The 13,422-nt window shown below is 42.0% G+C and overlaps 2 protein-coding genes across 2 annotated transcripts in view; both read left to right on the top strand.

The window, feature by feature from the left end:
• Nucleotides 1-6,865, top strand: part of LOC110535621 (tyrosine-protein kinase Yes) — a 54,921-nt gene extending 48,056 nt beyond the window's left edge. The window contains exons 11-12 of the mRNA XM_021620732.3: nucleotides 1,075-1,206; nucleotides 4,575-6,865. Coding sequence (XP_021476407.2) covers nucleotides 1,075-1,206; nucleotides 4,575-4,783 — 341 coding nt within the window. The 3' untranslated portion in view covers nucleotides 4,784-6,865. The remainder of the gene's footprint in view (nucleotides 1-1,074; nucleotides 1,207-4,574) is intronic.
• A 523-nt stretch (nucleotides 6,866-7,388) lies between these two features.
• enosf1 (enolase superfamily member 1) lies at nucleotides 7,389-12,383 on the top strand. The gene is made up of 15 exons (XM_021620731.3): nucleotides 7,389-7,545; nucleotides 7,694-7,796; nucleotides 8,098-8,213; nucleotides 8,325-8,411; nucleotides 8,722-8,748; nucleotides 9,177-9,249; nucleotides 9,430-9,468; nucleotides 9,660-9,742; nucleotides 10,419-10,541; nucleotides 10,630-10,764; nucleotides 11,032-11,073; nucleotides 11,195-11,324; nucleotides 11,475-11,574; nucleotides 11,731-11,812; nucleotides 11,914-12,383. Exons 1-15 carry the CDS (start codon nucleotides 7,465-7,467, stop codon nucleotides 11,998-12,000), a joined length of 1,308 nt encoding a protein of 435 aa, XP_021476406.2. The 5' UTR covers nucleotides 7,389-7,464; the 3' UTR covers nucleotides 12,001-12,383.
• Nucleotides 12,384-13,422: the final 1,039 nt, after the last annotated feature.

The following is a 13,422-nucleotide window of genomic DNA, read 5'->3' as shown; positions in this document are numbered from 1 at the left end:
AAAATTACAGGCCTCTCTCATCTTTTTAAGCGGGAGAACTTGCACAATTGGTGGCTGCTTAAATACTTTTTTGCCCCACTGTATATACTGAACAAAATTATAAATGCACCATGCAACAATTTCACTGCGTTATAGTTCATATAATACAATCAGTCAATTTAAATTAATTTGAAATATATTTAGGCCCTAATGTAAGGATTTATGCCCTCCCAGGCCCATCCATCCCTGGGAAGGCATAGGCCAACCCACTGGTTGGGCCTAGCTCCCCAATCAGGATGTATTTTTCCTCACAAAGGGTTTCATCAGTTTCATCAGCTGCCGGTGTGATTGGCTCGTTAAATGTCATTATTGTAGGGCTCATAAAATGCATTGAATATATGGCGCATCAGGATTGGATGATCAAAGCTCTAATCAAATCCAGACATATTTATATCCTTTATAATGCTTTAGATTGACACTTCAGGTTTTGGTGGGAAATACCGGGTTTCCCGGGAGAAAAGTGATTTATTCTCGGAATAGAACATTTGTAAAATACCGAGAAAATATTCAGCCCTATTTCCTACCATGGTAAATTAGGCTAATGGCGAAAAGCAGATGGTCATATCCAATCGGATTAGTTGAGGTGAGTAAACTCTTTCTCAAGCTTCCTGCTGCTTAACCATTTAAGCCCAATGGTTTCAGCAGAGAACTAACACTCCTTTTTCCACTCAACAACACTCTAAAAGCTCAAACCTTTTGGAATGGGACTTTTGATTTTTCACCCCGCTGTGATATATTTATGATGTAGGATTCTTTTTCGATCAATTACCTTGCAATCAGATCACACTTCAACCGTTCAAAAATTCAGCTATGATTCATTTTGTTACGGGAGGTCAATAGTGTAATTGTTATGGCAGACTTGAGTGTGAACTGTAATATCGGTCACCTCTCAGTGGTTATGGTACAGAGCTGTAAAGGTCTCTGATGACCCCTAGTGGAAGTTAATGTTCTGTCTCTCTCTGTATTTCCCCCTCTTCTCTCTCTGTCTTTGTCCCTTCCCGCTCTTCTTTTATCCCTTCCCCTCCTGGTTTTTAGGGGCCAAGTTCCCCATCAAGTGGACGGCTCCTGAGGCTGCTCTGTACGGCCGCTTCACCATCAAGTCAGATGGCTGGTCGTTCGGCATCTTACTCACCGAACTGGTGACCAAGGGCAGGGTGCCCTACCCAGGTGAGAACACAGACAAAATGAAAAACCATGTTTGCGTCCCACATGGGACCCATTTCCCTATACAGTGCATTTCCTTTGACTAGAGCACATAGGGAATGGGCACTATGTAGGAATTAGAGTGCCATTTTGGGATGCAGTCCCATAACAACAATGGCAGTCTGTGAGGCTGTCCATCTGGTTAAGATACTTCAATTGTATGATGCCTGAAGCTGGGAAGCAGATTTCTTGTGTGACCAGGAGGAGTAGTCATAAATTAGATGCCAGCGCAATGTAAACAAGGAAGTGACTAATTTGGTTAAAGGTGATCCGTCACAAGTCTTATAGCCTAGACTAGTTAATACTGTCATAGGAAGTGGGCCAGGGGTGACACTGTCTGATTGCTGTTTTTGTCTCTGTGGGGTAAACACACACACACACAAGCTGGCTGAGATTAGAGGAGACCATCTGGTGGGATCTGATCCGGAGATTGAACACCACTCTTGTTTAGAACCATCTGTCCCAGACTGATCGAGCTCTGGGGAGAGAGAGGGAGGCTGGCGGGTGCTCTGAAACACTGACACACACAGACACTAACCTTCAGGCCAGGCTTTAGAACCAAAATTATTTTCCAATCGTTTCGTTCTGAACAGTATCATAATTTTTTTTTTTTAAATCCTGTCCAGCAAAATGAAATTCTGAACCGGTTTGAACCCCTAACCCTTTCTGTTACTTTTTAAACCTCTTGAAATCAACCTTTTTATTACATTTAGCTCAATATTAAATTACTTCACCAATCAGTGCAGGTAGAGCAGGTTGCTATGGAGTGTGCAAACTATTTACATGCATTGTACAGACCATTGTAGGGCGTGAGATGCGACTGAACATTTGCAGATGGGGAGAGACGGCGGAGGAAGAGGCTTGACTTGAAGCGCTGGGCATCTTGTTGTTATGACATTCGTTATCTGAATTAGGCCCACAGAATTATACCTACGGAGGAGCGGCTTCTACAGTATGAAGGAACTTTGAGTGTCTTTGAACTTCAGAGAGTTGCCTTAACGTTGGACCAGAGCTAGCTATCTAAGAAGCGTGTGTGTGCAGAGCGACACCAGAATTTAAATGAAAACAAGTCTTCCCTTTTTGTAGTTAATAAATAACTACGGTGCCTTATGAAAGTATTCAGACCCCTCGACTTTTTCCACATTTCGTTACGTTACAGCCTTAATAATGTAAAAAAAATAATAATTAAATACCCCATAATGACAAAGCGAAATTAGGTTTCTAGATGATTTTTGCATATTTATACAAAACAAAAAAAAATTGCAATACCTTATTTGCATAAGTATTCAAGGACATAAAAATTGAGCTCAGGTACATCCTGTTTCCATTGATCATCCTTGATGTTTCTACAACTTGATTTAGAGTCCACCTGTGGTAAATTCAATTGATTGGACATGATTTGGAAAGGCACACACCTGTCTATATAAGGTCCCACAGTGCATGTCAGAGCAAATACCAAGCAATGAGGTCGAAGGAATTGTCGGTAAAAGTCCGAGACAGGGGTGTGTTGAGGCGCAGATCAGGGGAAGGGTACCAAAAAACCTCTGCAGCATTGAAGTTCCCCAAGAGCACAGTGGCCTCCATCATTCTTAAATGGAAGAAGATTGGAACCACCAAGACTCTTCCTAGAGCTGGCCACCTGGTCAAATTGAGCAATCGGGGGAGAAGTGCCTTGGTAAGGGAAATAACCAAATACCCAATGGTCCCTCTGACAGAGCTCTAGAGTTGCTCTGTGGAGATGGGAGAACTTTCCAGAAGGACAACCATCTCTGCAGCACTCCACCAAACAGGCCTTTTTGGTAGAGTGGCCAGAAGGGAAGCCACTCCTCAGTAAAACACACATGACAGCCCACTTGGAATTTGCCAAAAGTCACCAAAAGACTTTCAGATCATAAGAAACAAGATTCTCTGGTGTGATGAAACCAAGATGACATTCTTTGGCCTGAATGCCAAGCGTTACGTCTGGAGGACACCTGGCACCATCCCTATAGTGAAGCATGATGGTGGCAGCATCATGCAGTGGGGATGTTTTTCAGCGGGAGGGATTGGGAGACTAGTCAGGATTGAGGCATAGATGAACGAAGCAAGGTATAGAGAGATCCTTGGTGAAAACCTGCTCCAGGACCTCAGAATGGGGTGACGGTTCACCTTCCAACAGGACAACGACCCTAAGCACACAGCCAAGACAACGCAGAAGTGTTGACAAGTCTCTATGTCCTTGAGTGACCCAGCCAGAGCCCGGACTTGAACCCGAACAAACATCTCTGGATAGACCTGAAAATAGCTGTGTAGCAACGCTCCCCATCCAACCTGACAGAGCTTGAGAGGATCTGCAGAGAAGAATGGGAGAAACTCCCCAAATACAGCTGTGCCAAGCTTGTAGCGTCATACACAAGAAGACTCAAGGCTGTAATCCCCGCAAAGGTTAATCAACAAAGTGCGGAGTAAAGGGTCTGAATACTTATGTAAATGTGATATTTCCATTTTATTCCAAAAATGTATTAGCAAAAGTGTCTCAACCTGTTTTTGCTTTGTCATTATGGGGTGTTGTCTGTAGTTTGATCGGGGGGATGGGACATTTTAATCTAATTTAGAATAGCTTGTTACAACATGTGGAAAAAGTCAAAGGGTCTGAAAAACCTTCCGAAGGTGCTGTATAGCATCCTTAACTAGCATTAAAAAAGTTTAGCCATTATTTTCTAATGAACTATCTCTCTCCCTAATTTCCTAATTTCTGAATCCCGCTTGTAACATCAGCAGGCTACAGTAGACTATGCCTCGGAAGGGGAGGGGCAGGCAGCCTACACGCACTGGCAAAGGTTTTCCAGCTGGCACGCAGAGAGCGGAATAAGTTTCTAAGTGACAGAGGGCTTTTCATAGGTGCTTTGTTGTGTTTTTTTTTTGTGGGACTGGAAAGAAATGCCCGTAACATAATATAACGTTATTAACCGGTTCCCATGCTTTTAAAATAATGCTTCTGTTCCGGAAAAGTATAGATCACTTTCATTACAGATTCTGTTCCTTGAAAATTGTCATTGTTTTAGGATCTGTTCCCTGAACCGATTCCAACCCCTGATTCAGGCCTCCTTTTTATTTATGCTTTTTGAGGGGGAGGGAGGAGGGGGGGGTGTAATATAGTCTAGTAAAGCGTTTGGAGCGATGTCTCAATGGAATTAGATCACAGACCTAGTTTTGTTGTGGATAATCTTGATTTTATTGCGTAGTCTAACTGATACGGTTGACTGTACAGTTAATGTAATGGGCACTAAACAAACTGACCCCCCCCGCTCTGTTATTTATCTCTTTCTTTCCATTTCTCTCTCTCCACCCAGGCATGGTGAACAGGGAGGTCCTGGAGCAGGTGGAGCGGGGGTACCGTATGCCCTGCCCCCAGGGTTGTCCCGACTCCCTCCACGAGATGATGAAGCTGTGCTGGAAGAAGGACCCTGACGAGAGGCCTACCTTCGAGTACATCCAGTCCTTCCTGGAGGACTACTTCACAGCCACGGAGCCACAGTACCAGCCCGGGGATAACCTATAGTCAGGCCTGGCCGCAGCGCAGCCCTGGACCCCTTCACCGTGCAAAGTATCCCTCCACCCAGGAGGAACAGACTTTGATACTGACGCATGGAGATCAAATGCTATGAATAATGTGCTTCAGAAAAGGCAACTGGAAGCTTGGTTATCGAGTTGCACAAACCACTGCTATCCTTGATGATAAAAATAAATATGCTATTTTTTTTTTTTTACACTAATTTTTACTGATCATTTTGTCTTTTTTATTTCAGGTACTACAGGTCTTAGTTCGTATGACTTTACTCCTTTTGTTCCTTTGTTTTTTTAATTCCTCAATTTCCCACATGGTTATAATGATCATGTTCTTTTTCGAAGTGACCAATCATTCTGTTGTGATGTTTCTAAAAATCTTTGTTGAACTGTGAAAATGCCACATGAGAGAGATGGGTAGGTGCCCTTGGAATAAGAGCTCTTCAAAATGGTGGATGAGAGAGAAGGATGTACTGTAAGCGATGAAAATATTGTCAAGTACTGTGGGAATATTTCAGTTAGGATAATTCAGTTCTGTGTTTAGTACATTTCATCAGTTCAACTGGAATATGCTTTTTTCTCCTCCTGTGTTTTTCTGAACGATTGACTTGAGTGACGCGGATCAGGGACAGTTGCGTGGGTCCGTCTAGTCTGCTCATTTTCTATTTTATTTGTTGATTTTATTCTATGTAACTGTGAGAATAATTCATATCATGGACATGGTTCTAGGGTCATGTGAAGCCTTCCCTTCGAGTCCTTCAGTTGGACATTTTTACAACACTAAGGCCATCATGTTGTGTGTCCCTGACCGACCATTGCTATGCCAAGTTAAATCGCCTCTTTAAAGATCACTACAGAGTATTTTCTGCATATGTAGTTGTAAGATGAAGTTGCCCCTAAGCACTGATCTTGGTTCAATTTAGCATTTCCCCTACTAATTGTTATGGAAAGGGAAGCTGATCTTAGATCTGTACCTAGGGTAAACTTCACCCCAGAGCAATATAGCACTGTGAGATGGGAGAATATTCAGCTCTCCTTGCAAAGCCCACAGCCCTGTAGCTCACTAAGCTACATGCCAATGTGTCTCGTCTCTGCACATATCATAGCACTACACAAAAACAAACTAAATATTCACCAAATATTCACCCTCTTAGTTCCAGATTTGAATTTGTTGATACAACCACCTGATTTAGCCATTACATGCCAGAAATTGGTTCTACACACCTATGTCAAAGAGGACTTGGCCTTCTCTTTCACATACATGGAGAAGTCCTTCAACAAACATTATCTTTTGGATTGTATACTTGACTCATCCTCATGTGTTTCATTTTCAGATCTAAAAATGTTTTTTTTTTTAAAGTAACAATTTTGCCTTTATGGGAATATATTGCCAAAGCACCTGAACTGTTTTATGTTGTCTACATGTGATTTTATTTTGTGAATGGATTTAATTCAGTCTACAGTTTCAGCCTAGATACAAAGAGAATACGTTTTTAATTTACATTTTCGTTTTTATAAAGTAGCTATAAACCAGTGAGCAGTCAGTTATTTTAAGACTGCAACAGGAGGAAGCTCAGAGGTCTTTTTATGTGTCATGTCACATCAACAGTTGTCATTTTACTCCTTTGTTTTTCTTTAAACTCATCAATTCAGTGATGCATTTGATTTTGCATACTTGCATAGATGGGCAGAACACACATGGTCAGCTGAGGTTTTAAAGAAGGGCTTTGTACAAAGTTGTGAAATCCTAATTTTATAAATAAATTTAAAAAAGGACAGCAAAGACTAGAATACAAGTCATGAAGTTGGTGGAAAGATAAATAAATATGATTTAGATACTAATCTGTGGAATTTGTAATTAAACATTACAAAAATTAAACATTTCAGATTTTAATGTGTGCTATTTGTTGAACTCGTTAGATTCATCAGTTTCATACAGTCAACAGACAGTTGATATCACGTTTTTTTTAAAGACAGCTAAGACTAGAATGCAAGTTATGAAGTTGGTGGAGAAATAATTATGGATGCTTATCTGTGGAATTTGTACAGTTGGAAAATTAAACATGTCGGATTTGAATGTGTGCTATTCTTTGTTGAATTCGTTAGATGCAATAGTTTTATACAGACAAACAGGGAGTTGATGACACTTGTTGAGGCACGAGCTGTCACAATGTTAATATTATTGTTAATATTATTGGCATGAATTAATTTTTTGCCAGTTGCATTGACAGAGATCTATGAAACTGCCCCGGATTTACCGAGGCTATGGCCCGTCACGTGACCAGACGTATCGGTTAAGGGAGGCCAGCCCTGCTCAAAAGTGAACGGTAATCTGCTCTGCACTCATATTGTCAACAATGCTGCGTTTTTATCAAAACCAATAACTGCTGCATGTGAAAACACTGAATCCTACTCATTACTCCACGCGCGTCACTTTTGCCGTCGGACAGAACAGAGCACCCGGCTCAAGCCCAAGAGGCAGCCGGTACCCAGGAAGATTGTAATCAACGCCAACCTGGTTCACCCGGTTGTAGCCACTATGATTGCATAAAGTCATGTGATAATCACACTTTTCCTACGCGGAAAGGCATTTCAACCAATCGCAGTGGGCGGGACTCCATGTTGAGCAATAGTACACTAGCGGGCTACTTCCCTGTCTAAAAAAAATTGAGCAAAATGACAAAAAAAATTATAAAGTTGACTGTCCGCGATGTCAGATTTCCAACATCTTTGGAGCAACATGGTTCAGACGCAATGGTAGGTGCATCAATACAATGAATGCGTTCTTGCAGAAGTTGCAGACAAAATTGATTTCTGCAGCACTTTCTTTATTCATGTCACATTTTCCCCTACCTATGGTAGGCCTAAGGATCATATAGGAAAATATACATTTTGCTTCTTTCAGCACACCGACCCGGACTACTCTGTCGCCTATGTTGTCATCGAAACTGATCAAGGAATGCAAGGATATGGCTTGACTTTTACTGTGGGGAGAGGCACAGAAATTGGTAAGATTCTTGATCCAACGTTCACCATTTCAATGTATTATTGAGTGTTCTAGTTGGTGGGCTTTGTTTAGTAGTCTAAATACATGTTATCCACAGCTACATCTTGTGGTAGTATGTGTAAACACAACACAGTCTGGCTTTTATGCATTGGTGCAACCAGAACATAGGTACTCCCAGATCTCTAAATGATTATGCATTACATGCTAGTTGTCCCCATGTGAACCTATCTGCCAGTCTGAGGATAATACTGTGTACTTTTTTTCAAATGACTTAACATTTGTCCCTTTTTTAAACTGTGCAGTTGTGTGCGCTGTGGAAGCCCTGTCAGCCCTCGTTGTGGGGAAATCTCTAGAGGAGATTGTGAGTGACTTCCGTGGATTTTACCGTCTCCTCACCAGCGATGGACAGATGCGATGGGTGAGTGTACACAGCCACTCCAACACAAACTACCCTAATCAAGCCACAGAGTAACTAACACTTCACTGAAAGACGTGTGTAAGCAGATCTTTTACCCCGGTCTTGTGCCAGATTGGACCAGAGAAAGGAGTCATTCAGTTGGCCACTGCGGCGGTCCTGAATGCAGTATGGGACCTCTGGGCACGGTCCGAGGGCAAGGTGAGACATTGGAGTCCTGTCCCCTATATAGTGTGCTAGTTTTGATCATGGCCCACATTGCCTCAGCAGTCGTTGCTGTCTGAACCTTGTAACTGATTTTATTTATTTTTCAAATGAATTGAAAGCAGTAACCCCTCAATGTACTCTGAACATGTCATAGGACCAAGAAAATGTATTCAATATATATATATATATATATATATTGGCTATATATATATGGATGTTAGTGGACCAGGCATGCCAAGCAATATAGCAAGACACTTCATATGTCGAGATACTGCTAAAATGACTGTTGTCCTTTTGTCAACAGCCACTGTGGAAGCTGCTTGTTGACATGGTAAGTTGCTGATTCTTGAGTAAAGCATCAAACTTAAATATTTTATTTTTATTTTTTTAGAATCATATCTGTATTTTGGATGTAAATGGCATGTTCTAGAAATGTCAAGACAGAAACTAGCGATTGACATCCTCGTTCTGTAGTATGTGGGCTCGAACAAAAGCTCCATATGTGTCTTTATAGAAACTGAAAAGCTGTCAGTATAGTGATGCAGGTCTTTAGATGTGTACAAATGAAATTGTCGTGCCAAACTTTTATCCGCCACGTCATATTCAATTTTGTGCGACATTGAAATATGACCTTGCGGATAAAGTTTGGAATGACACCAATGTAATGTGTACACCTTGGAATGTGCTGTAATCAGACACGTTTTTAGGATGAAGCAGTATATGTACGTGTGCCTGTACACGCTTGTGTTCTTGCCTCAGGACCCCAGAAAGCTCATCTCATGCATTGACTTCAGATATATCACTGATGCTCTTACTGAAGAGGAGGCCCTTGGTACGTCTTGCTGAACACTGTCCATAATATGTTCCTCCATTGGCCATCGGCACTCTGGTTTAACAGGTTCACAAGGTAGTCTACAAACACCATTACCTATTATCTTTGATCTGTGTGTGTTCTCTCTCTCGTTCTCTCTCTCGTTCTCTCTCTCGTTCTCTCTCTCGTTCTCTCTCTCAGATATACTTGTGAAAGCTCAGACGGGGAAGCAGCAGAGAGGTAAGCACACAAAGGGCCTGAGCGACGTTAACGGCTTTGATAAGTGGAGTTTAGTGGCTGTAATTGCTCCTCCATGAAGTGCTTACAATCCCATAATATACTCAGTACTGCAATTATAAAAATGTACCTTCCTCTATTGGAATATGAATTTTATTAATGAAGTGTATTGATGTGAATGTATGACCTCTCAGTGGACCAGATGCTGAAGGAGGGTTATCCTGCCTATACCACCTCCTGTGCCTGGCTAGGATACTCCGACCAGCTGCTGAAACAGGTCTCCTCTCATACACATGCTGTGCATTGGTCCGAGTACCAAATGGCACCTTATTCCCTATGTAGGGCACTACGTTTTACCAGGCCCCATAGGGAAACCGTATATACAGTGTGGTTCTAAATTATTGACACCCTTAATAAAGATGAGCAATAATTACTGTATTCAATTATTAAAATACTGGGCTATCATTCATGCAAAAAATGTGGATTGTTTTCTATACTAATACAATTTCTAAGTTTAACAAGTGATACTTTTTTGTTCTCAAAAAGATAGGTGTCAGAATTGACACCCCTGAAGACTCTTATGAATAAAGGAGTCAAGTGTAATATTTGGTCCCATAGTCCTAGCATGCAATGACTACATGAAGCATATGCAGTTCGTTTTGTTTTGTTTTTTCAAATTATTTTGTGCCCAATAGAAATTAATGGTAAATGTGTTGTCACTTATTTTAAATAAGAATAGAATGTTTATAAACACTTCTACATTAACGTGGATGCTACTATGATTACGTGTAATGATGAGTGAAAAAGTTAGAGGGTCAAAGATCATACCCCCAAGACATGCTGACCTCCCCTGTTAGTAGTAATTGTGAGAGGTTAGCATGTCTTGAGGGTATGGGTGTCAATCACTTCGGACCCCACTGTATGTCAGTCTGTGTCTTTCTATCTTCCTATAGCTGTGCACCGATGCACTAAATGATGGATGGACCAAGTTCAAAGTGAAGGTGGGGGCTGACCTAAAGGATGACATTCGCCGGTGCAGTCTCATACGGCAGATGATTGGACCCCACAACACACTGGTAAATCTGTAATGCCGTTGGATTCAGTAAACCTCATGCACAGGATTGGCTCAATTCATTCTGCAGCCAATTGTCTTCTCTGTTTCAGATGATTGATGCCAACCAAAGGTGGGACGTAGGCGAGGCCATAACCTGGGTGACCAGGCTGGCTGAGTACAAACCCCTGTGGATCGAAGAGCCCACCTCCCCTGACGATATCCTGGGACATGCTGCCATCTCCAAGGTGATGAGGGAAGGATCTGAGGCCTAGGTTCTTAATTGCTTTGTGATTCCTCACATCCTATTTCCCCGCCTCCTTTTCAACTGTATTAGAGAAGGTCCCTCCCCTTGGACCTTTTCTCCAATGTGTTTTGAGGAGTCAAGGAGATGGGATGTGAGAAATTGCGGAAGCATAAATTGAGAAACAGTCATGATTCAGAATGAAAGGTTATTCTCCAAGCCTCGACGCTTGTTTCTGCTTAAGTTTCACGTCTCTGTTCTGCCATTGCAGGCCTTGGCGCCGCTTGGCATTGGAGTGGCCACAGGAGAACAGGTTAGGACTCCCTGTGTGTCAATGTTACTGACTCATTGTGTTCAGTGTTTTACACTAGCGCTGTCAGTATTTAGTCAGTTTAACTGATATGTAATGAATGTTGTTCTTGTGGCCCCTCCAGTGCCATAATAGAGTGATGTTCAAGCAGTTCCTCCAGGCGTCGGCGTTGCAGTTTGTCCAGATTGACAGCTGTAGACTGGGCAGTGTCAATGAGAACCTAGCCGTGCTGCTCATGGCCCACAAGTTCAAGGGTAAGACATCAGCGGTCAAATTCATAAAGCATCTCGGAATAGGAGTGCTAATCTAGGATCAGTTTTGGGGCTTTATCCAAGATCAGCAGATGCTTGATGAGTAGGAGTCCAGCTGTGTGTCTCTGTTTATCTTTTAATCTATTTCCCCAGTGCCTGTGTGTCCTCATGCTGGAGGTGTTGGACTGTGTGAGCTGGTTCAGCACCTGATTCTCTTTGACTACATCTCTGTGTCTGCCAGTCTTGACAACCGGTGCGTGAACATGGACATCCCAGCCCATCATTCTAAACCATTCAAGCTGACATAATATAGAATATAACAATGACCCCATAATTATTTCATTTGGTTATAACTGTAATTATTTGAGCTGTGGTCAGGTGCTGTAATAAAATCTGTTCTCTTTCTCAGGATGTGTGAATTTGTGGACCACCTCCATCAGCACTTCAGAAGTCCAGTTGTGATTCAGAATGCCCACTACATGCCTCCCAAGGTATGGTTTTTATCAAAATGATCTGGTGTTGTGATCAGTCATTGAAATGCTGTGGCTCTTTAAGTCTTGCCCATGGTTTCTGTTGGTCATTGTTCCATCAGGATCCAGGCTACTCCTGTGAGATGTTGGAGTCGTCAGTGCAGACACACCAGTACCCTCAGGGGCAAGTGTGGAAGAAGCTCCAGTGACGAGTACGGTGTCGTGGAGGAAGCCGGGCAGTTAAAGTAGATTTTTCAACCAATGATTTTCTTAAGTAACCATTGAAAAATTCCTGTATTTGGTTATCAATGCACAAGATGAAATTATTTCACTTTTGTATGTTTCTAAAAGGGATGTTTGTGCCAATAACTAAATGTATATATTCTTTATTTACCAAATTCCTGTGATACAAACAATATAAAATACACACTTGAATCTAAAAAGGCAACAGGTAGACACTACTGTACCAGAATATTTAAATCAAAAGGGAAAACCTCCACCCAGATATTACACTGAACAAAAATATAAACACAACATTTAAAGTGTTGGTCCCATGTTTCATGAGCTGAAATAAAAGATCCCAATTTGTTTACATCCCTTTTACGGCGCATTTCTCCATTGCCAGGATAATCTATCCACCTGACAGGTGTGGCATATCAAGAAGCTGATTAAACAGCATGATCATTACATAGCTGCAGCTTGTGCTGTGGACAAATGGCAACTAAAATGTGCAGTTGTCACAACAATGCCACAGATGTCAAGTTGAGGGAGCGTGCAATTGGCATGCTGACTGCAGGAATGTCCATCAGAGCTGTTGCCAGAGAATTGAATGTACATTTATCTACCATAAGCTACTTCTGTCATTTTAGAGAATGACTGCGACAGAAGTCGCAGCAGTTTCAACTGTACCAGGCGGATGGCTTGTATGGTGTTGCGTGGGTAAGCAGTTTGCTGACGTCAACGTTGTGAACAGTGACCCGTGGTGGTGAGGGTATGGGCAGGTGTAAGCTACAATAAATTAATAATTGCATTTTAATCGATGGAAATTTTAATGCACAGAAATTCAATGACGAGATCCCGAGGCTCATTGTCGGTCCATTAATCCGCCTCAATTACCTCATGTTTCCGCATAATGCATGGCCACATGTAGCAAGTATCTGTACACAATTCCTGGAAGCTGAAATGTCCCAGTTCTTCCATGGCCTGCATACTCGGACATGTCTCCCATTGAGCATGTTTGGGATGGTCTGGATCGACATGTACAACAGTGTTCCAGTTCCCGCCAATATCCAGCAACTTCGCACAGCCATTGAAGCGTGGGACCACATTCCACAGGCCACAATTAACAGCCTGACCAACTCGATGCGAGGGTGTCGCGCTACACGAGGCAAATGAATGGTGGTCACACCAGATACTGACTGGTTTTCTGACCCGTGCCCCTATTTTTTTTTTTTTAAAGGTATCTCTGACCAACCGATGCATATCTGTATTCAGAATCATGTGAAATCCATAGATTAGGGCCTAATGAATTTATTTCAATTCACATTTCCTTACATGAGCTATACTTCAGTGAAATCTTTGAAGTTGTTGCACGGTGTTTTATTTTTGTTCGTTGTAGTTAATTGAAGGCC

This window comes from Oncorhynchus mykiss, chromosome 11 (assembly GCF_057628025.1).
Source record: "Oncorhynchus mykiss isolate SJ-2025 chromosome 11, ASM5762802v1, whole genome shotgun sequence".
NCBI classification, from domain to species: domain Eukaryota; kingdom Metazoa; phylum Chordata; class Actinopteri; order Salmoniformes; family Salmonidae; genus Oncorhynchus; species Oncorhynchus mykiss.
The sequence above is the reverse complement of the archived record's forward strand: the minus strand, read 5'-3'. Positions and strand labels throughout refer to the sequence as shown.